The sequence below is a fragment of the Melopsittacus undulatus genome, chromosome 2, assembly GCF_012275295.1.
Source record: "Melopsittacus undulatus isolate bMelUnd1 chromosome 2, bMelUnd1.mat.Z, whole genome shotgun sequence".
NCBI classification, from domain to species: domain Eukaryota; kingdom Metazoa; phylum Chordata; class Aves; order Psittaciformes; family Psittaculidae; genus Melopsittacus; species Melopsittacus undulatus.
The window spans coordinates 59090687-59113566 of NC_047528.1; the positions used below are offsets into that span (position 1 = coordinate 59090687).

Sequence of the window (22880 nt, forward strand, 5' to 3'; positions counted from 1 at the left end):
TTAAGGCACCTGCCTTTCCCTTTGTGCTGTGTGCAGCAGATGAATTCTTGTGTGAAACCTAGAAATTTAAAATTTGGGCACCTTAGTGCATGGTGTGTAGGAACTTAAATGTTTTACAGAATCTAGCTCTTATTAACTATGCTTCCTGCCTGCCTGCTCTGTTTTCAGAGCATGCGTTTCCTCATGCCAAAATCCAGACCTGGGCATGGTAACTGCTGTGTGGCTTATTGTTGACAAGTTTGTGGGCAGCAGGTTTTGCAGGTTTGGAAAAGTCAGTACTAAAGAATGACATACAGTACTGCAGAAACAGTGTTGTGGTGAGATCTAGTGCTCCACCAAGACACCTGATTCTAAACCAAAACTGCATCTTGCTGAGAATCCTGATCTGTGTTTTTAGTTTAATTACAGCATCCTGTAATGTCACCTAATGCCATCAGCAAGATGAGCCATCCATGAAGTGGTTTGGCTCAACTGCAGTGTGCTCCTTACTCAGAGATGTGGAAGATGCAACCCTTCAAAGCGCACCTATGACTCCAGCTGTGTTGGGAGGAGCACTGGGCTCCATCCACAGTCCTCTGAGCCCTGCTCTGTTTACTGACTATGGAGGCAGCACTGTACCTGCCATCAGTCCCTAGCAATGGGTGCATCCTCAAGAAGCAGATGGTGTCCTCCTGTGCAGCTATGGAAGATGCCACTGTGATACCACTCTTTCTTTTCCATCCCTGCTGGGTGCAATTTGTGAGGGTGGGTGCTCTGGGACAGAGGATGGAGCAGAAAACCTGAATGCCTCAAGGAAAGTGCCCTGCAGGGAGCAGGAGCTGGCAGGAGGTAACAGCTGGGAGCCGTAGGGAGGGAAGGAACCTGCAGGAGGTGCTGGACAGTGAATCAATCACCTTCAGCTTCACAGCCCAAGTTAGTGAGAATGGCCTGTAATTTTTTTTTTTTTTAAATCTCATTTTTATCCCTGAACATAAAGCCTGATGACAAACCCCAGCCTGCAGTGCTTCTGCAGGAGGTGTTTGCCTCTGGGCCACTGCACGCCACCAGGGGTCTGGAAACTGGGCTCCAGTCCCAAGGTCTGGAAGCAAAACATAGCTGCTGTGGGACCGAATGTGATCAATAGGACTCTTTCATTAGTTTTGCCATAGTGTTCATCTGTAGTGTTTTTACTGTTAAGATTGCAGTAGTGTGCTGTGTATACAAGCTGTTCTGAAACCTGGAGAGAAAACTACTGGTGCAAGGCAGATCCTCTGTAAAAGGCTCCAGGCAGGATAAACAGGGTGCAGGGAAAAATGTTTGGGCATGTTGTGAGAGGACAGTACCTTCATCCACCCTGTCCCTACAGCACCTCCCTTTGGGATTGCATTCTTCTGTGATGTTCCTTATAGTGCAGGGTTCCCTCTTTGTGGGATTTCCCCCCTAGTATACTTACTTGAAGGCCAAGTCTTTGAACTTCAGACTTGGGTCAGCTGTACTCCCAAACAGAATGCTGTCAAGTGTCTCCTGGGCATGCCTACTAGTTTGCAGCTACCTATTATGTTCTCTATTAGTTTCCGCTTTCTAGTAACTGTGATAGTCTTCTTACATAGTAAACCATGTTGTACACACCATATGTCATGCTAGATAAATGATTATTTTTTAACTTATAGATAGTAGCCTTTCTGTCATTCAATCTCTTTCTATTGTCTTCCTGGTGGATTTTAGTTTGTATTTAGAGACCTTATACATCTCTCTTTGACCCATTTTTTTCAACTTATTCAGCACACAGTTGCAAGTAAACAGTTTCCCATACATATAGGTGAAGATGTCTTTTACTTTTTATTAATTTCTTGTGTTCACCCATTGCAATCAAAGGACTGTGGAGTTTTTTGGGGGCTGTGTGTGTTCTGCTTTTTTCTTTTAAATTTATTATTTTATACATTCCATGCTTATTTTCTTCATATACTTTTCCTGTCCAAATGAACTAATGGTAGCCTTTTTCATTTTTTTCTAAGACCACCCCTGTCATATCTTTTTTTGGTAGAGCTTGTCTCTGCATTGCCCTTTTTTATGCATGTTGCTGTTGATTGAAATCATAGATATAAACTGATTAAACTACTTAACTAAGTACCATCTATCTGTATCACACGTTGTTCTCCATATTTCCTGGCTGGTGGAAAATGTACTCTGCTTCTTGATAGCTGCAGTGCATCACATAAGTGTCCTCACTGAACAAGCCATGATTTCCAGAGCTACTCCCCAAGAGATTAAATCTTAATCAGAACCTGTCCCTGAACCACAAAGATCTGGTTTAAACTGTTGCTGTTCTGTGTATTACCTTCTGCTTCTGTCTTTAAATTCCACTGTGGAGCTCTGGTCCCTAATTAAGAATCTGTCAGGTCCCCCTGGAATCGTTGTCTTTTCTAATTACTATTAACCTTTTTTTATCTGTATTACTTAGAGCACTCAGAGGTTCCAGTTGGACACTGAGGCCTCTTTGTACTAGGAGTCATATAGACATATGAGAAGAAGAGCTCCTATTAATGAATTGCTGGTCTGTGAAATCAAGAGGAGGATGCAAATACTGGAGACAAAAATATGGAACCTCTTTATTCTGCTGGCTTTATGTACATGCAATCTACTTTTTATTTTGCCAAGTAATTTTGAAGTATGACCGTACTGTAATTTCATTTTATTTATCCTTTCTCTCTGAAAGTATTTGCCATCTCTCAGGCAGATTAGGATTGACCTACTTGTGGACTGCTTGTGTTATCTTCCATTACATTCTGAATAGTCTGTGAGGCTGTAACCGTGATCTAAGAGAGAGGGGTCATGCTCCTGAGCTTCCTATAACTATATGTAAAGATGTAATATACCTTAAGTGTGATTTTAACACAGACTTGGCCTGTATAATGGCACTTTGAGATTCTTTCAAGGGAGCTGATTTTGTTACTTATGTCCCTCACTGTATTCCCCAGCCATCTGTAGGAGAAGGTTGCCAGAATCACAGTAAGATTTCCCAGGTAAATAACTTAATGGATTGGCTTCTTTTTATGGGATCATTAACACTTAAAATTTCTAGCAGGGTGCAAATGCTAAGATATTTTTACATTCTTTACCAATATGCTTCTGTCTCCTATTGGGTAAAAATGCCACTGTAGCCACAGAGCTGAGAAAACATAGCTTGCTTCTTGTATTGCTTCTGAAGTCTTTTTCCTTGTTTTGTGAGAGAAGAAATGGAATTTTGAACAATTTACTGTAGCTTATGTTATTCTTTTGAGAGAAGATGATTTTTAACTGGAAACATGCATTAGAGTGCTGGCAGGGCTGAGGTTTCACAGAGGTGTATTTTGGTGTATATGTAATTTAAAATCCCAGACCTGACACAGGACAGTTTGCAGGGTTTGGGTTTTCTTTGCTTGTTGTTTCTTTAATCTTTTAATTGGAAGTTTTTGCCCTCCTCTAAGATGTCCCTCTTTCCCCCTCTCCCCCTCTTTATTTCCCCCCTCCCCCTCCTTATTCCCCCCTTGACATAATTCCAGATACTGTGCACTCTTGTATGGATTATGTGCAGTTTCTTAGGAGGTAGTAGTACATATATCCGGGTTTCTTACAATTATTGAGTTCTATGTGTAAGGTATTGAGGACCTTGGGAATAAAGTGTTATGAGGCAAGACATTTGTTTCTTTTAAGGGAAATACAGATTTACTGCGATTTCTTGTTAGAGGATATTCTTGTTTGGAGAGTGGAAGTAATTTTATGAAAAGAATGAAAAGTGACCTTCGCAAATGAAGTAGAAGCAACCAAGAAAATGGTGGGTGCAAAAAAAGGAGGCGAGGAAGTATGGACCTATAAAGGGACATAAACTCCAGTTGTTATGCAAGTAGTTTAAGAAAAAAGGTTATAATTTCAACTATATATTATATAAATATTAGGAATATGGAGGAGGGAGCATACTGGAAGCATTAACATGGAACTGCTAATAGGATTCTGAGGAACCTATTCTAAGAAGGGATGTTGGCATGATTGACTAAGCTTGAGATTTCTAACTAGAGCTAAGAAATAAATTGACTAATTCAAAAGCATAACAAGCAAGAGGGATGAAACTCATGATGTTTCCAGGAGGGTTCTCTCACTGTCTGTATTTTTTCCAAACTTACTGAATTTATCTTTTGAGCTGCTGTACTCAGATAGGACTTCTTTGTCATTCCCTTTACATTTTAGTATAGTAAAAGAGTTGTTCTTAACCCACAGTAGTTTATCATACCAAACAATTTGAGGAGTTTGTGTATGTGTGTGTGCACTTGCTTGAGTAAATGAAAATTCTTCAAGTCCTATCACAACCAAATTCCTTGTATTACTAAGTAGTGGCTTTTATTTAAAACTCATTGGAATTTTGTGTTTAGAAAATGATGTTGTCTTGTGTTTTAAATTTCTTTGTACCAGGTTCTCCCTGTCATGCTGTTGTATTTGTTAATTTTTATGGTATCACAGGAACAGAGGTATCTTTGTTATTATATAAACCTATGTGAAGAAGGTGCTACATTGGTTTCAGGTTGATGCAGTATTTGTCCTCAACCTTATGTGAAGTTTGCAGTGCTATAGAGGTACATTATGATCGTGAGTTTATGTAGCTTTGGCATACGTGTGCTTCTAAGGACACTTCCAAGTGTAATGCATAATCAAAGGATATGACACCATGCATTGACACCTTAGGTTCCTATGACTTTCAGTGGATTCCTGTGCTAGGCTTTCCCCTTCCAATGGAACAAGGTGACACGGGCTGCAGGTCTGGTTATCTCCCAGTTTGGGCAATGCTTTGTTTGCAGAACTGCTTCATAGAAATCAGCGAATTTGTTGTGAAATAATGCTTATGTACACACAGAATCACAGAATTTGCGTTAAGCTGTAATAAGTTATGCTATGGCCCTGAAGCCCATGGAGCTGCCTGCTTTTCTGCGGGAAGACTATACTTTCAGGGTAGAGGCTGAACTGGAGGCAGGTTGAACTGAAGGCAGCATGAATATGGCTTCAATAGCAGATGTGTTGGCAAAAGCTCTTTTAAGTTCAGTCAAGGATTTCCTCTTTGTGAAGTTGCTTTTCTTCTGGTGTAGGAAGCGACTGCTGTTTCATAAACTATTGATAAACAAAGCTCGTTAACATCAGACCCAGGAGTTGTAGATTATTAACTCTAGGTACTGGCATTTTTCCACCGAGATCTCTGGGACATTTCTGATGTATTTCCTTGTTATGAAACCGACGCTTAAAGGTGAACCCAAGTCAAAACCAGGTTGGCCCTAGCAGGCCCCCACACCCGGGGCCACTCGCTTCGTGGGTGTTTTACTCTGTGCAGTCGTTCCTTACTGCAGCCGCAGGGCGGGGCGCCATCCCTGGGAGGGGCTGTCCCCTGGCCACCGCTCAGCCCCGGGCCCAAGGGACCGCCTCGTCTCCCCGTGCAGACCAAATCGTTAATGACACTGCGTCGTGTGGATTATTATTAGTATTATTAATTAAAAATATTAAGAGTAGAGGTCCGGGCGCACTCTCGCGGACGCCCCGGCCTTCGTTCCACCGGCAGCGCCTGGGCCTGCGCCTGCAGGCGGGGCGGGGCGGAGCGGGGCGCACCTCCCTCCCTCCCTCATCTCCCCTCCCCTCGGTTCCGCTCCGCTCAGTACAGCTTGCTTCCCCTCGCTTGGGCAGAGTAGCTCGGGGCCGCGCCTGGCTGGGGCACCCCAGCCCTCGCTCCTGCCCGCCGCCCCCTGCCCTCGCACGCCATTTCCTGTGCTCCGTGTTTACTTCCCGGTTCAACCCCTTCACTGGGAGCGATCGGCGCCGCCGCCTGCGGAGGGAGCGGGAGGTGAGGAGAGCGGAGCCGAGCCGCGAGGCGGGGAAGCGGGTCTGCCGTGCCGGTCCTCGCGCTGAGCCGTCCGCCTCTTCTCTTGCAGGTGTACCCGGAGCCGCGGACGGAGGGCGAGTGCTTGAGCAACATCCGCGAGTTCCTGCGGGGCTGCGGTGCCTCCCTCCGGTTGGAGGTGAGTCTGAGCCGGGGGGTGCTCGGTTCGATCCCCGGGGCTGGGGGTTTCCTTGCTCCTCTCTGCCAGCCCGGTGCTGCGGGAGCCGGCGCTGCCCTCCCTTTGTGCCCGGGGACGCGAGGCCGGCCGGTGGCGGGCGTCTGACAAGATGGTGGCTGCCGCCCCTCCCCTGGCTGCGGGCCCGGGGGGCGGTGGGGGAAGCAGCCGCTGCCCTTAGGGGGGCTGCGCGATGAGTCTCGGTGGCGGCTGAGCCCCGTCCCGGCCTACATCGCGGCGGGTGGCTGGGCTTTCGGGCGGCGTGAGTGTGGGATGTGCGCTACCGCGTGGAGGGGGCATGGAGGGGCCTCCTCACCCCTTTTCACTCAGAGCTGAGCGGGGGCAACAAGGGGCTCCCTCTGTGTGTGTGTGATACTGGTCTGATTCTGGTGCTGGTAAATCCTTTGCGTTTCTGTTCAAGTGGATTCTTGGTAATAAACGTCTAAATTATACCCATTTTATTTCTGAAACTGACTCTGAAGCACTGGAGATGGCTTATAGAAATCAAGTTGCTAACAGCCAAATGAAATACTAATTAAAACGGCAGACACTGTTCCTTCTGTTAAAATTTGTGTTACATAAAAGCTCAGCAAACTGCCATATTTTTCTGAACATGCGTTCACAGGGTTGCAAATTAGGTAGTCGTATGTTACCAGTATATTTAGCTATAGCAAGTACATACTGCTGTCGAGTTTACTTGATGCTTCTGTGTGGGAAGGAATCGATGCGATTAAAATCAGGTTCCAGCTTCTCTGCGTTGGAAAGTGAGAGGTATTATCATTTAAGTTCTCAGAGGCAATTTTTTTTTTGGTGGAAAAAATGGTTGCTAGCACTTCTGAGCTTGAATTAGTGAAGTGTTGCCTTAATTAGGTCTCAGGTTCTTACAGTAGCTCTGTTTCTGCCTGTGATTTTGCTAGGCAGTAACAGAATATCATTAAAAAAAATTTGATTGCTTTCCTGAGGCCTCTGAATACTGAAATACCATTAATTTCACTAATGATACTTGCAGGACTTGCATTTAATCTTAGGTCTGTCATGGGGAAAGATGGAAATCAAGACAGCTTTTAGCACTGTTTCTTCTGAAAGGTGACCTTACATTCTTACCTGTCTTTCTTTTCTTCTGCCTCCAAATAAGCAGAATCTTCTAGGATTTGTGGAGAGTAAAAACAGATTTGGAAATACTCAAACTAGATTATGGGGTGAACTGTCTATTAAGTCAGTCATTCCTTTTTGCCTTAAAGCAGCTGTTTCTTCATTTGTCTCTTCTGGGGCTGCATTAAGTTTTTCAGTTTTGAACATCCACGTGTAAGAGCTGATCTAACATTCAAGTAGTAGACAAGCATGAGCTATAGGAACTGGGGAGAGAGGCACTTCAAATCTTAATTCAGAAATAAACTGAGTATTGCAGATATTAAAGCAAAAGGGTGGAAAGTATACCATTAGTATCCCTTCTCCTTTACTCTTTTCCTACACGAAGTCTCTCAGCTTGAAGTTTTTGCACTTGTCACTGGGAATAGTCACGGAATTGCAGTTCAGTCTCTCTTTTGTAGTTGCAGAAAGCTTTTGTCCGCTCTTTTCCTCAGAGTGACAAGAAAATGAAGAAAAAAATAAAGATCATTTTGGGCTTACACTCAGAGCCTAAATATTTTTTGGGCATAGCCAGATTGGTTAACCTGGCCTCAGGGGCTTCTCAGCAAGACTGCCGGAAACTCCTTTCTTACGTGGAGTTAACTGGCTGCAGTAGCTTCCAGCTCAGCATGTTGGAACAGGAATTACTCCCAAGCTACCAGAAGGGTTCAGAGGCTGGCAGGAAGGGGCACAAATGCTTGGGCTTATGGAGCCTCCTGTGTGTGTATTTACAGCTTGTATGTTGGCTGTTCCCTGTTGTTTTCTCATTAATTTTTCCAACCCCCTAGCTGTGGCCAAAGATGAGAGGAATGGCAACCTGGATTCAACCAGTGAGTAGCTGGCAGGGGCCTCCTGGCCATCCACTAATCCTGGGCTCTTTCTCCTGTCTCATTTAACAAGGTGTGAGTCAGCCCTCGTGGATCTCTGCCTTTCTCCTTGTGAGAACTGGGGAGATACCATAGCTCCTCTGTGCAGCACCTATGTAATGCTTCCTTAGTTGCAGTCAGTTTTAGAGACTGCATTGAGCTAAGAGTGTGAAGAGTGTCTCTGGAAGCAGTGAAGGGTGGGGGGAGGGTATTTTCAGAGAGGGCAGATGAGCTAATGAAGAGTTAATGGTGAGTATAAGTATTTGACAGAGTGGTGGGTGTGTATGTGATACCTTAAATAGTAGAAACATTTGGATGATACAGGCATCAGAGGAAGCTCGAGTGGTGCGGGGAGATACGACCTTGTTCCGTGCACTAATCTGGTACTTTTCTTTGCAGATATTCCACAATGTGGAGTTTTGCATGGCTTTACAAGGGATGCGCTTGAGCCTGATACTGAATCTGAGTTATCTGTAGTTAGATCAGGTGGTTTGTGTGTAATTTTGAGAGTAGTATAGAAACGCAGTACTGGTTTCGTTAGCCTGGCTTCAGCGTTGCACAGGCACTGCTTCTGGATCTGAAATCCTCTTGGAAGTAGTAGAATTATATTTTTATGAAACTATGTTTGAGCACCTTGCTTTGCTGAAGCTCTCTGCAGTTCCAGCTTTGGAGATTTTGTTGTGGCATGTTTGGGACCTTGGTAAACTGCCATGGTTAATGGAAAATGGCACAGCAAGAGATGGCTTCTTTGAGATGCTTTATGATGCGTCCTCTTTTTTTAGAGGACACATTCACTGTTGTCTACTTTCCCTAAAAAGGGTGGAGGTGAGAAGCTTTGTTGGTTTATAAACACTGATGTCTGAAAGTTGTTGTTCTTCCTCTTACTTCCCAGTAAGCTTGGGCTGTTAGAAAGATAATAAGATATTTAGAAAAGGATATTTCAGATTGTAATGAGAAGGATTGCTATAGCTCAGAGGAAACCAGTGGCTACCTTCCCACAGCCCCCCCAGTATTTTCAGGTGTTAAGTGCTCCAGAGAAGAAAAGAAGAGCACTTAATCTGCACCTTGCAACAGTCCTTTGTAAGATGAAATCTGAAAGCAGAGCAAGTTTCAAGAAATAACCAGAAGAATGTTCTGTTTTTTTTGGTTTTGTTCCTTTTTTTTTAATACAGGTTTTGTGTATGCAGATGCAAATAGCTGAGATCTGTTAATAAAAAAAATCCTAAGATCTCAGGCAGAGACTGAATTTGCAACAGCATATTGTTTTTCCCTTCTGGAAAGTGTTAGTTCTTGCTTAGACTAATGGTAGTGTTGAGCAGTTTATTCTGGTCTGAAGCTTCACTGAATGTCTGCATAGAAGGAAGGGACTGTAGAATAGCTGCCTATATTGTCAGTTCACAACTTTGAGCTTTTTCTGTAGGGAGAAGACATTTGGTATATGCTGCTCTTGCCATTTTTGCTTTAAAAGCTGTTCCCACCCCATCCCCCCCCCCCCCCCCCCCATTTCATCTTTGTGTGGGAAGACGTTTAACTGCACTCCCTTCTGAGAAGAATGACCTGCTTTTGAAAACAGGGTCCTAGAATATTGTGGTACATGATGAACTTTGTTCTAGAATATTACTGGGTCTGTGTAGTTGAGATGGAACTCACTGCAGGTATACAGTATCTTTCACACAAGTCTAGCAATAGAGACAGAAAGGAAAAGGTGATGGTGACAGAGCATTTGTTCTTACCTGAGCCCTAAAAAGTTTTGCTCTAATGATTATCTTGCACCTGTGTTACGTTACTCTGGTTTTGTTCCCTTTAAAAGGAGTTCCAGTTTCCTGAATATAATGCAGTAGGGGCAGAATGCTTGATATATCCTGTGAAGAATACCAATCTCTATGTGATCAAATTCTATGAGGAGAGTCTTGCAGCATTTTTCTACTGGCTTTTGTCAAATAAAAGATGAATGCCAGCTTATCTGCAAGTATCTAATGTTAGCAGGTTTCTTGAGCTCAATAATGTTTTGTATTTCTGACTCTTAGGCTGATTGGAAAGATGGCAGCTGGCTAATAGAGAAAGATAGAGAAGCCACAGATCTGAGAATCTTTTCTGTACATGCTAAGAGACCTCCTTGCCTCTGGGATTCAGGCTTGTAATTTTATTACAGAGGCAGCAATACCAAAACCAGGATTTTATTTCTGCAGTAAACTAACCAGAAAAGAAATAAAGCAAACCTGGCAGTCTAAGAAGATCCTGTGTATGTTTATTATTAAATCTCTTGTACAAGAAGGATTTGCCCTTAAGGTTCAGAACACTGCATGCAAATTTGGGAAATACAGTTCATAGCTCTTGAGATTTAATCAAGATATACTAATGTCTATAAGTATCCATAACAGAGCGCTAGCCTTGAGGAAAAGTTTGTAAGGGGTGCCAGTGTCATTTTATTAGACCAACTAATCTTTTGGGAGCAAACTTGAATGTCTCCTTCCCTCATACCCACCCCTACCATAGCAGCTCATCTATTTGGTGGTGCACCTTCTCTCTGAGCTTTGCGTACTTCTTTAGATTATGTCTACAGTCCTACCACCATTGTGGCCTTGGAAAGGTATCCTGCAAGTTGGCTTTCAAAGACCTATTTGTGTCAGGAAGGTGTAGAGCTCTGTTGCGAGCATGGATGGATTTAGCTGATGTCTGTTTGTTAATTAGGAATGATTAGGATTTTGAAGAGCTTTAGGACCATCTTATGATGATACAGAAATTCAGTCACCCACCCATTCCTTTCAGCCCTTGTTCAGACTATCATCTTTATTTTGTCATGAACAATATTTTCTTTAGATTTCCTCTAGGTTTTATTTCCAACAGAAAGCCTTTCTAATCCAGAATGTGTGCCACTGAATGCCTTCATGATTCTTTGTCATAAACATTTTCCAAAATGTTGATGTTATAAAGTCACCATTCTTTGCTTACAGACCACACACTGGAAAGTTTTATTTGGAGGCTGAGATCTTACTGGTAGATTTTTTTTCAAATGGGAAAAATTGTACAAGTGACATCTTTAATAGAAGATGTCTACAGTATTACTTCCCTTCCCCCCCCCTTCTTGTTTGCAAAACTAACCTGAACAGATAATATCTACAGCAAAGTGCCCTGTGTCACTGCAACTCATCTTGTAATACTGATCTTCATGACATGCCTGTCCCTTGCCTCAATTTCTGTCCTTGTTGTCACATGTTAATATGATGATTCTGAAAACTATTGTTATGCACACAAGTTGTTCACGGGTCTTTTCTATTTGTTTTGCCCATCATAGATAGTGTCATGGTAGTTAAGGAGGTGACAGAGAGTCAAGAACATATGGTATTGGACAGGGTGGAATGGTAGTATCATAGAATCATAGAATAGTTAGGGTTGGAAAGGGTCTTAAGATGATCTAGTTCCAACATAGAAGTTGTTAAGGCTTTATTCAGTAAAAGTCTAAAACACAAATGTGTGTGGTAGCATTTCAGATCCTCATACTGTTCTCTGTTCACTTAAGCCCCCCTTCCCTTCCCTTGGGAATTAATGATGTGGTTCTGCCAAGCTTGTCGCATTCCCAGTAGCGTTGTATTCTGCTATTGCTTCTTAACTGAAGTGACTCCAGTGGCTTTCATTAAACAGGAAGAATGTATCTCCTTACTGGGGTATGTTTTCAGATGTACCTGATATTGAATATTGAAAGATTTTTTTTTTAAAAAAGCTAGCAAGTAAGTGGATTACAAGTGTGCGCCTTTGTACAGAGTACTGTAACAAAGGGGGGTTGGAGAAAGTGCTGGTATTCTTTTGGCTACTTAAGGGCTAGATTACATTTTCAAAGTAAAAATATAATTCAGAAATTTTGAATTGGGTCATAAATATGTTACTTCCTGACAGTTCTTTTGTATTGCCTACTGATGTGATATTTTTAACACAAAAATATGAGTGAGTGTGCACATACACAGTCTGTCTGGAGTGATAGATCTGTCATGGATGCAGATCTGTTTGTCTTTGCTGTGTGGGTCATGTGTGAGGGTGAGTCTGGCATACCAGAATACATCCAAAATGCTTTTGTCATGTCTTGGAGGTCAGTATGTACAATGCAAGTTGCAGCAGCATGCTGTATTTTGCTGTAAATGTTATCTAGCGTCCTGGTTTCAGCTGGCATGTGGGATAGAGTTTATTTTTTTCCCCAGTAGCTGGTACAGTTTTTGGATTGAGGATGAGAATAATGTTGATAACACACTGATGTTTCAGTTGTTGCTGAGCAGTGGACTTTTCAGCTTCTCATACTACCTTCCCACTGAGTAGGCTGGGGGTGCACAAGAGGTTGGGACTGTGGATCCCAGTTTACCGGAGGGATATCCCAGACCATATGGTGTCATGTTGAACAATAAGGCTGGGGGGAATTGGGCAAGCAGGGGTGGCCTGCTGTTTGGTGACTGGATGAGCATCAGTCAGCAGGTGGTGAGCAATTGGCATTGTGTATTCTTTTATTTTTTTACTTATTATTATTTTCCCTTCCTTTTCTGTCCTGCTAAACTGTCGATCTCAACCCATGAGTTTTACCTTTCTGTTTTTTTTCCAGTTCTCTCCTCCATTCCAGCAGGGGGGAGTGAGCGGGTGGGTGTGTGGTTAAACCACAACACTAGTATAGAACTGTTCAGAGCAGTTTTGTAAATGGGTTGCTCTGTGGTTTGGGAGAGGCTTCTGTGTAACTGCTTCATTTGTGGCATTTGTTTGGATCTTGAGAGTAAAATGAATCTTCATCCAGCAATTAAAATGTATTGCACTATTAATCCAGAATGCATAGAAGATTTCAGCGTTGTATTTTTATGTTCAAACATAGCAAACTCTTTCCACAAAAGGGTTTCAATGGGTCTTTGATAGCAGAAGAGTTAATCATGTGAGGGAAAGCATGGAAAATAGGAAAACTGGGAGAAAAGGGTAGCTAGGGAAGGCTGGAGGGGAGGAGGCTTCTGGTCAGAGCTTCTGAGTCCCTGAGGGAGACTGAGGGAGACAGAGGGAGAAGAGGCTGCTTGCTGACTTAACACTGTGCTCCTTGTCAAAGGAATTCTTGCTTTTTAATTTCTTTAGCCTTCTCCTGTCCTCCAACTCTTTGGTGTGTAGTGCAGTGAGGAAGGGCTCATCTGGGTGAGAGCTGTGGGAGAAGAGACTTCTGATAAGCCCTGAGCAAGGAGCAAGCTGTGCTGGGGATGTCAGGTGTGAAGGCAGCTCCTGGGAGGAGAGCAGGTGAGAAGCTCCATCCTTCCCAGCGAGAGAGCAGCAGCAGGTACAGTAGGTTGGCTGATGAGAAAGAGGAAAGGAGGAAGCATCAGGGCAGTGTTGCACCTACTGAGAGGCAAGTGCTGAGCAGTGAAGTGTGTTTCAGAAGGCCTGTCTATGTGTATGGCTGGGCCTGCCTGCCTTTTTCCTTTACAGAGGATGGCTATAGTCTCATTAGCTGCTGTTGTGGTTTTTAAGAGTGGCTTGTGAAGCTGGACTTCAGAAGTCTCAGACTCTATATACACACTTCTCTTGAATAGTTCTAAAGACCTCTAAGAGATTTTTTTTTTTGCTGTCAAACATACTGAAAATAGAAATGTGGATAAAGCTTGCACTCTACAATTACACTTGTGTATACTGAACACAGTTATGTTATTAGGTGTAACTAAACTTACCAAGCTTGTGTGTGACAGCAGAACAAAAGGTCAGCCTTCATATAGAGTGTATTACAGGTGGGTGATGTTCTGTGTGAAGAAAACTAGAAATAAACCTGCAGATAGGGCATAGAATTGTATGTTTTTAACATGATTTTGGGCTAATAACATTCTCCTAGCGGAGGTGCATCCTGCAGTATAGGAGATGCCAATGCTTGGTCTCTACGGGTACTTGGAAAACCTTCTCCTCTTGTGGAAATGTTGTATGTCTTTAGCAAAGGGAGGAATTCTAGCAGAATTGTTGCTTTGAAGATTACCTGAGGTGAGGACCACACAGAAGAGAGTCCAGCCTTGCAAAATAGGCTGCTGCTTTTATTTACCCTAGTCTCAGCAGAATCTTCTTTTGATTTTGCTTGGGACTTAAGAGTCAGTGTAAATAATTTCAGTTATATGAAAATGATGCAATATTAAATCTAGATATTCTGTGACTTCCTCTAGTTTCCTAAATTATTCCAGCTTTGCAACTGTTCCTGACCTCTTGCATGTAAATATCTTGGCATGTGTGGGAAAGGTGATATGCACTCTGCTGTGGAGAGGAGGTTTCACAGGCTTGATTTTACAAGATAGTGTTGATGAGAGAAGTGCCTTGCTCACTTCTTCTAATTGAAAGGAAAAGGAATATTAGAATATGGTGATTTTTCCTTAAGGGGAGTTAATCTTATCTCACTGTGTTCAGGTGAATATCCAGACATGTCTAGTTCCCACATGTTCCAGCTTGAACCCTCTATTTTGCTGTAGTTAACTGTGTTCAGATGTTTCATCAGAAGCTGGGGTGGTCCTGTCAGTGTTACTGAGAGCCGGACACTGCTTATGTGGAAATCACTATGTGTTTCTGACACTGCCAGCAGCTTTTTCCAGGTCTTTCAGGAATTACTGAAAAATTCCAGGTAATGGAGAACATTGTAGTACTGAAAACTTCAGACTGTTACTGAAAGTAAGCTGTCTTCAGCTGTGTTCCTTCAGTCCATCGCCTGCCTCTCTGACGAAGCCATCAGGATCTAGCTGGTTGGGTAACTTGATGTCAGGTGAGGAGCGAGATAGCTCTGTGGGAAGATGATGGGATGTTTCAGTAGGTGGCAGTCCTTCTCTGAATCAGTCTGGGGCCAGTGGTGAGCCCGGTGTCAGAAGGAGGCGGGCAGGGGGGAAGAGGGAGCAAAGACTTTCTGTCAGTGCCATCTTGTGGGCCAAGCACAAATACACGAGCTTGAGCACTGCTAGGTTGAAAAGCAAAGGGGTATCCCTTCTGGTGCAGAATAGTCTGCTTGTGATGTGTCCTTAGGTGGGTCCACCCCCCCTGTCAGCCGTTGCTGGGGGAGTGAGGAGTCCGTGTTCACCTTTGGGTCCAGTGGGTAAGGGATAAGATGATCTCGGAGTACCCAGTGCTCCCTGAATGGGCTGGGACCAGAGCTCATATTTAGCATATGAAAACCTGGTTGCTCCTTCTCCCCCTTAAACTTCAGCTGAATTAAAAGCCTTCTTGTAGTTATTGACTATTGCGTATTTTACACAGTGTTGAGTGTTTCTCTGTTTCATCATCCAGTTTGCTGCACTTCTTAGAATGAAGTATTTAAAAACTATTAAATGATAGTTGTTTTTGAGTTCAGTTTAGAAACAAAATATTAAAACTGAGCCAAGTCCCTCCTCCAGTACAAATCATCAGTGCTTCTTGCTTCATCAACCCTATGAAAGGTAGAGTGCAGTAGTGCAACTGCCGTATGAAGATGGGCTGAGAGTGCTGGGGTTGTTCACTGTGGCAAAGAGGAGGCTCCAAGGAGACCATAGTGCAGCTTCCAGTACCTAAAGGGGTCTGCAAGAAATCTGGAGAGTGACTTTTTGCAAGGACGTATAGTGACAGGACAAGGGGGAATGGCTTTAAACTGGAAGAGGGAAGATTTAGATTAAATATTACGGAAAAAAATATTTACTGTGAGGGTGGTGAGGCACTGGCACAGGTTGCCCAGAGAAGTTGTGGCTGCTCCATCCCTGGTGGTGTTCAGGGCCAGGTTGGATGTGGCTTGGAACAACATGGTCTAGTGGCAGGTGTCCCTGCCTGTGGCCGGGGGTTGGAACTAGGTGAGCCTTAAGGGATCTTCCAACCCAAACCATTCTGTGGTTCTGCAAAAAAACTAGTGTGCCATCAGTAGCTGGTGTGCTCCCTGTTGATGAAGGACATCTTCACCAATCCTCTCTTGCTAGTGCTGAGTGATATTTATATATAGGCTGCAGCAGCACACTGATTTAGTTTAGCGTAAGCTGCAATGGAAACATCCCTAGCCAGGCATCCACCAGTTCAGTGTTTGACTTTCCTTGTAACTCTGGCAGTAAGTATATAGTGCCCCAGTATTACTCTTATTTCAGCTAGACGAGTTTACGTGTTTCATGTTAGCTTCTAATGAAATATGTGCAGAAACACCCCTTGCTTTGCTTTCAGATGAGCTGTCATGTTTCCACTTAACTGTTCATTGTTTCCCTGCCAGTTTCTGGTGGGTTAGATTTCTTTTAATTCCAGCGTAACTGACCACCTGAAGTAGATCAGAGTGGATCAGTCGAGTGATTGTGGCACAAAGGGCATAGCGCAGAAGGGAGGGAACTAGACCTTTGTCTTTTGGCAGTGGCAACCCAACCTAAAATAAATAGACTTTTACTTACTGTTCATGTAGAGCAGTCTATTCTTCAAATGCTTTGAGTTCATTCAGTCAGTACAAAACAAAGAGACTGAGAGAGGGGGTGGAATTTATCACACCCCACAAACCCCCATTTGTTGACTTCATTAATGAATAAAAATGAGGTTAAGAAAAAGATGGTTCCTGATTCTAAAATCTGTTAGCAGAATGTGCCTGGAAGCAGTTAGTTTTAAATCAACAGGCACTAGTACTTCTTCCTATTTGTAAAAATTAACAGAGTTTCTGTGCAAAACATGTTCAAACACTTTCTTGCATGTTCTGTATGCTTATTAGTAAAAGACAGTGCTTTAAGAATGTACACATAAACTGATTACTACGCTTTGTCTGAAGGCAGCCTCAGTACAGAAATAATGATGTAGTTCATTATTTTTTATCCCTTGATCAAATTATTTGTTATATATGTTAAAGCATTTAAGTGTGTGGAGATAGGATAATCGCCTGATTTTTTTTATTCCTAAAGATTGATACCCAGTACTTAGGAAACTGCTCAAACTACAAATATGGAACAGGATGTTGATCTATACTCATCTAATGTTTATTCAATAGGCCATTTAAATCCATCCACCCCACAGGCTTGTGAGCAAAGTAAAGTAAATTACAAGAAAATGCATTTTCACACCCTTTGCCTGAGGCCAGTTCTTCATCCTGGTGTCACATGAACATTTTGCAAAAGATAGCTTTCATGGATAAGTAACAGCTTAAGTATTTTCTGTAGTTGGCAGTGAAACTAAAAGAGCAATTCTTTATTGTTAAGGTACAAAGTTGTTATAATTAGCTGACTTTGATATTGTAAACTGCTGATAGTTAAATTTACTGCATCTAGGTATTATTTATGGCCTACATTAATGAGCTGGCTTGGAGTGCTCTGCAGTTTTGGAGGTATCTGTCAACTTGTTGTTTTCTTTCCTGCCTCTACTTGCTTATTAAAATGGCTTATCTCTTAATTCTTTGTTGATATTGCTTTCTAGAAGTATCTTGGTCTGTATGTCATACACAGTTAAGTGAATAATTTTTATTTTATCTGTAGCTGTTGTCAGCAAATGTAGAAGAAAATGTGGATGTGCCTCTTAGAGCAATCCAAAAATCTCAGATCTTAGGAAATTACTCTTTGATATAGAAACGAGAGAATATTGAAACTTAAAATGCTGCAGTCTGTTTTCCCTAATTGACACTCTCAGGAGTGTATAATTTGGAATTATTTTGCACATACATAAATAAATCAGGGTTTTTTTATTAGTTTATCTTTAAAGTAGGTAAGTGGGCTACTTTTGTATTGTAACAGCATTTTGGGACCAGAACAACTATAGACTGACTTTTACTTACATGCACCTCAAATCCATTTAGGCTTTGACCAAAGAATACTGTTATGCCAAACCCACAAAGGTTTTTTGGATGCCCTCTGCATGTGCATTTTAGGAGCCTTTCCTGATTTCAGCTGGAATGTTACTCAGTCTTCTTCCTTTGCTTGTTGGGTGGTCTCAGACTTTTCTTGGCTGTGATTTAAGTCTTAGTTTTGAGGCAGAATTAGTAGCTTCTGCATGGACATTCTGTGGTGCTTTCCACAACAGTGTTGGATATTTACAGACTTTTTTTGGCTAAAGTGTCCATAGCTTGACACAGCTCCTATGGACCTCAATTGTAGCTGTGAGCCCTAAACATGCTGCAGAGTGGACTGAAGCTAGGCTGTGGTCCTGCTCCAGTACCAATCCTCAGGATGGTCCTAGGGTAGCTTAAGCCTGTTGCAGTAGTGGCAATGACTCCATGCTATTGCTTGCATATTCCATGCCCTTCTCTTTTCCAGCACAGAGGCTTGGCAGACTGTGAGGTGATGGAAGGAGGTGGGTTTGGGTTGGTAGAAGTAACGCTACTAACCTGCTTTCTCTCTCGCTAATTTGGCTCGCAGTGTGGGTCAGGAGGGATCTGGGGCTGGCCCAAAGTGGCAGTGGCAGATAGTTACAGTGCTGCCTCAAATTCATTTGAGCCCTTGTTCTGCCTGCAGCTGAGGAGACAGCAACAGATCAACTCAAATTAAATGAGGTTTTTTTTTTTTTTGCGGTAGTGTAGCAGTGTTGTGGGAGATAGAAGGAATTTTTCTTTCCTGTAGCTGTCAGCTGGCTTCACTGTGAGACACGGTTTGCTGGCTGCTTAACAGCATTACTTACCTTCTCGTATCTGCAGTAAATGACACAGGCATCTAAAGGAGTAGGTTTTGTGAGCTTCTGGCTCAGGGGCAGTACTGGTTTACCACCTCATGAACAACCTTGTTCTACAAATTCAGTTAATTTTGGAGCTAAATTACAAACCTGTATCCGTTCTGAAGTTGCTTTTAATCCAGGTAAGTGAAGTGATCTGCTTGAGTAACTTACAGAATGTGGGGGTGCAGGATGTCTTGGATGGGGGAGATTTGGGGCTTGGGAAAATGCCTTTACAGGCAAATTCTTTCTTAAGGCTTCCTGATTGATCCTTTGACCAGCCTTGTCCTACGCACTGAGATGTTGAGGGAAATGGTGATAGTTGTTATTGTACAGTCAACATGCAGGTCATCTATAGGTGTACTCTAGATTTCAAAAAAGGAGGGGGGAGAAGCTCCCTGTGGCAGCATGCTGGTGAGGGGGAGCAGAACTGCTGTCTCACCTGCACAGCCTTTGCACCTGAACTGTCAGCTTATCTGTTAGTCACGGTGGTAAGCTCATGTTTCTTCTTTGTGCTGAGCTGGGAAGAGATGGGCACGTTCTCAACTGTTGCATTTTCTGAGTATTTGTTGATAGCAGAAGGATGATGTGACTTGGCTTCTACATCAAGCTTTTGACAACTGTTTCTGTTTCTCCTCTCCCATTCTCCCTTTCTTTTTGGCTTTGTTTTCCCACTTTGCTTTTGAGTCATGATCTTCCTTTCTGCATATTGTCACAAGTGATTTGCATCACTGTTTCCTCTCTTGCTGTCATTCCTATCCTCGCATCATCTGCCTAACTCTCATTTCTGGGGTCTCAGAGGCAAGCAAGTCAGTGTCATCTCTGCTCAAAGAGGAATGTTTTTGTCTGTTCTTGCTACTTCCAGTAGACCAGCTCTGGTGCTGGTCAGCCCCATGAAGCAGCAGAGACCTACCCCAGCAAAAAATCAGTTTAGACTTCAGCTGATTCAGGTTGTTGCACTCAAGGGAACCATGGGCTCAAAAGCTGGTAGGAAAGGGAGGGTGCAACTTTGTAGCTAAGATTGTGGTTGAGGAGGAGTGGGACTTCCAAAGGCTGCAGTTCTCTGTAACACTACCCTTCCCTTTCCTTGCTTTCAGCTCTGTCTCCTGGACCACAGCTCAAGTTAGTTATGAAGGCTTCCTTTCAGAGTCAACAACAGAAGCCTCTCCAGGGGATGACCTAGGGTGAATGGGTTGTGTGTCCCTCTAGGGGTATGAGAGGAGACAGCATGGACCCACGTCTGAAAAAGTTTCCTAAAATCAAGTAAAACTTAGTCTTGGTAATGTAATTCTTCTACTCCCAGATCCTTAGTTCTGGATCTCACTCTTGTTTCATGGCATTTTAGTTGCTTTCTCTTGGAGGCTCCCTCTTTTGGCATTAGCATCCAAACTGTGTTGAGACCTCAAGGAAACATTCTGCTCCTTGCTTTGCAAGTGGACTCCTCTGTGAATCTCTGACACACTCAGTCTGTTCTAAGCATGTGAATTAGGCTAGTTTAAAGCAGTGAACAAGACAAAGCCAAAGGGTCTTAAGCTGGTCACAGTGGAGTGGATATTTGTCACTTTGGGGTTTTTTTGTAGGGTTTTTTTTTTTTCCCTAGGGGACAATTTCTGGTACATTTTGGAAAAAAAATTTGATAGAGAGGGCAGAGAACCTCTTAAAATTTGGCTCCAAAGCAAAGGCAGCTGAAATGTATCAGGCTTTGGATTTCCCAAAGTTGAATTCTGGTAGACGTGGGTTTGTTTTGTTTGGGTTTTTTTGGTTCTTTTTGGGGTTTTTTTGTGGTTTTTTTTTGTGTATGTTTGTTTTTTTTCTTTTTGGGGGTGTCATTTCTGCTAATGATGGGAAATTCTGTACAAAATACTGGTGATAAAGTGAAGCACGAGGCACATGCACTACATGAAAAATACTAGTTCAAATGTTTGACATTCTGGAAGGCTTAAGAGAAAATAGATCTGTTAATGGAAGGTGCTAGCATTAACAGGACTAACAGGTTGTGGTCCTGCAGACTCCTTATCTTCAGTAAAGCCTGTTAGGTATCTACCTGTGTCTCTTAAAGGGACTTTAACTGTTGGGGTGATGTATTGCAGTGCTCAGCCCTTCAGATAGGGTCTTGGTGGTTTTGCTTTGCTACTGAAAGTCCTGAAGTGGATTGAATTTCACTTAAGTACTGCCTGTGATTGCTCTGAAGTTTGAGTCTGTTCTTGGTAGTAGTTAAGGCAAGTCTCATCAAGGAGTGTCCTCATTGCCTGCTGAATGCTATTAGTTCTACTATATAAACTACCCAAGTGAAATAATTATGTTTTCATGGCAGTGTCTAAGCTCAAGTAACTGTGGCAGTGCTTGAAAGTAAGGTATGTTGAGGTTTGTTTGAAATGATACTGATTTTAATATTAAGAAAACCTTTTCATCTTTGTACATTTCTTTAGCTTCTGTAGAATATGGAGGCTTTCTAATCTTGAAGAGGAGGCCTCAGGTGCCCTTCCTTCTAGTTAATGAAGGACATGAAATGCCAACATGAAACTCTTTTCCTTTGTTTTCCTGCCTTTTAAGCACTCTCTCAAAGGGACTTCATACAGCAGGTGTACCCTGCCTTTTGAGGCAGTAAGCTGTAGCTTTTGTGACAGTTGGAGATCTTGCTTGAGCAGCTTGCAGAGAGCAGAGCTGATCACCTACTCTCTTGGATTGAAAGATATTTGAACAGAAAACCTTGGACAATGGCCCTGGGAAGAGATAGTCTTGTGTTGGAAGCCACAAATGTAGGACTGTGTAGGTTAAACTGTTTGGAAAGCACTAGGATCATGGACTGCAGGTGGTGGGTTGCCATGAAGCAGAACTTGTGTTGCTTTGGTAGGATGGAGACATTATGTTATAGCTTTATTTGAAGCATGTTGTAGTAACTCCATTTTAATCGATGGCATGAAGTTAAAGCTTATGATATGAATGTCTGTAAGGAACTGCTTTTACAGCTGGTAAAAGATGCTGTGGCAGCTACTGCTGTATGCTTTAACAGCAGTCTTCATAACTGTATTTCTTGGCTGGGTTCTCTAAAACTAACTTTGTTGCAGGGCATTAAATACAAGGAGTATGTATTGTCCATGTGTTTGTTTTCTCAGGAACAATCTGAGAAGGGTTTGTATGTGCTCACTTTGGCTTGTTTGGAGACTTGCGCTGAATGCCAGTGTTATAGCCTTTTGTGCCTTTACAGTGTTGTCTATGATGAATTGTGTTTCTGTGGATGCTGTAGCTGCATGTGATTCGGTTGGTATCCTTTCTTCTTAAAGTGTTATATAATTGACAACTTCAGTTTTAAGTGCTTCCCTGTAGGGATTACAGTTACACTTGAAGCCTTATCTTTAACTCAGTATACTTTGTGTCTGATAATATCGTGAGCCTCCCATGGAAGTCCTGTTAATATTAACTGACTCAACTTCGCAGTATCAACTGGTCAGTATAATATCATTGGCTTAGTAACTTGTTCATGTAGACTGTGGCTGATTTTTGTGGTATTTAAATACCAAAGATCAAGTGTTTGTATGGGAAAATTTGTGTATTAATATAACCATGTGAGATTTTTATAACAAAATGTTATTGCTGTTCTATGCCTTAACTTTAACATATTGATATAGTGATATATGGAGCTGTTCTTGCTAGTCTTCTTGCTATGATTTAAACCTAGACATAATTACTGGCTGATTTTTGAAGTGGTGTGAAGTTCGTGTCAGTGTTTGAAGTGGTGCATATGGTGGTACTAGCATAAGTGTTTGCATCTCTTAATGGTGAATGCTGTTTGTTATGTATGTGCTGCTGTAGCTGTGGGCTGCCCTTGTGAAGGGAAATCCCAATATTCCACAGTCCTGCTACTTTCGGCACCAGGTCTACAGACCGAGCAGTTGTGGAGTGAGTTGTTTCCATGAGCTGATCTTACGGAAAACTAACGCTGAATAGAACTGACTCAGCCCTTGATTGCTCTGTGGGCAGATCCCACACCTGAGCGGCTTATGTCTCTGGGAAGTGCTGAGTCAGCAATACCCCTCTGGGTGATTGGGCTGCAGTTGCACTGACCTGGATGAAATGTTTTCTTAAATTTCTGGCAGGTGATTTCTGTTACTATAGTAGTTGTGCATTTTCCAATACGGCTATTCGATTGCGTAACTCGGCTTTTAAATCCTGTGTTAACTGTAAAATTAAGTTTGGTACACAGTTTTAAGATTTTAGGGAGTAAAAGCTAATTATTGTTGCTCAA

At 42.6% G+C, this 22880-nt stretch overlaps 1 protein-coding gene across 2 annotated transcripts in view; it reads left to right on the plus strand.

The window, feature by feature from the left end:
- Window positions 1–22880, plus strand: part of ARHGEF7 (Rho guanine nucleotide exchange factor 7) — a 118941-nt gene that overhangs the window by 10688 nt on the left and 85373 nt on the right. Inside the window, exons 1-2 of one of the 2 annotated variants that reach the window (XM_031046126.1) lie at window positions 5654–5836; window positions 5925–6011. Coding sequence is in view for 1 of the 2 variants with exons in the window: in XM_031046124.1 (XP_030901984.1) it covers window positions 5925–6011 (87 nt within the window). In the remaining variant the exon portion in view is untranslated. Of the gene's footprint in view, window positions 1–5653; window positions 5837–5924; window positions 6012–22880 lie in introns of those variants that run through there. The other variant, XM_031046124.1, reaches the window with a different exon arrangement.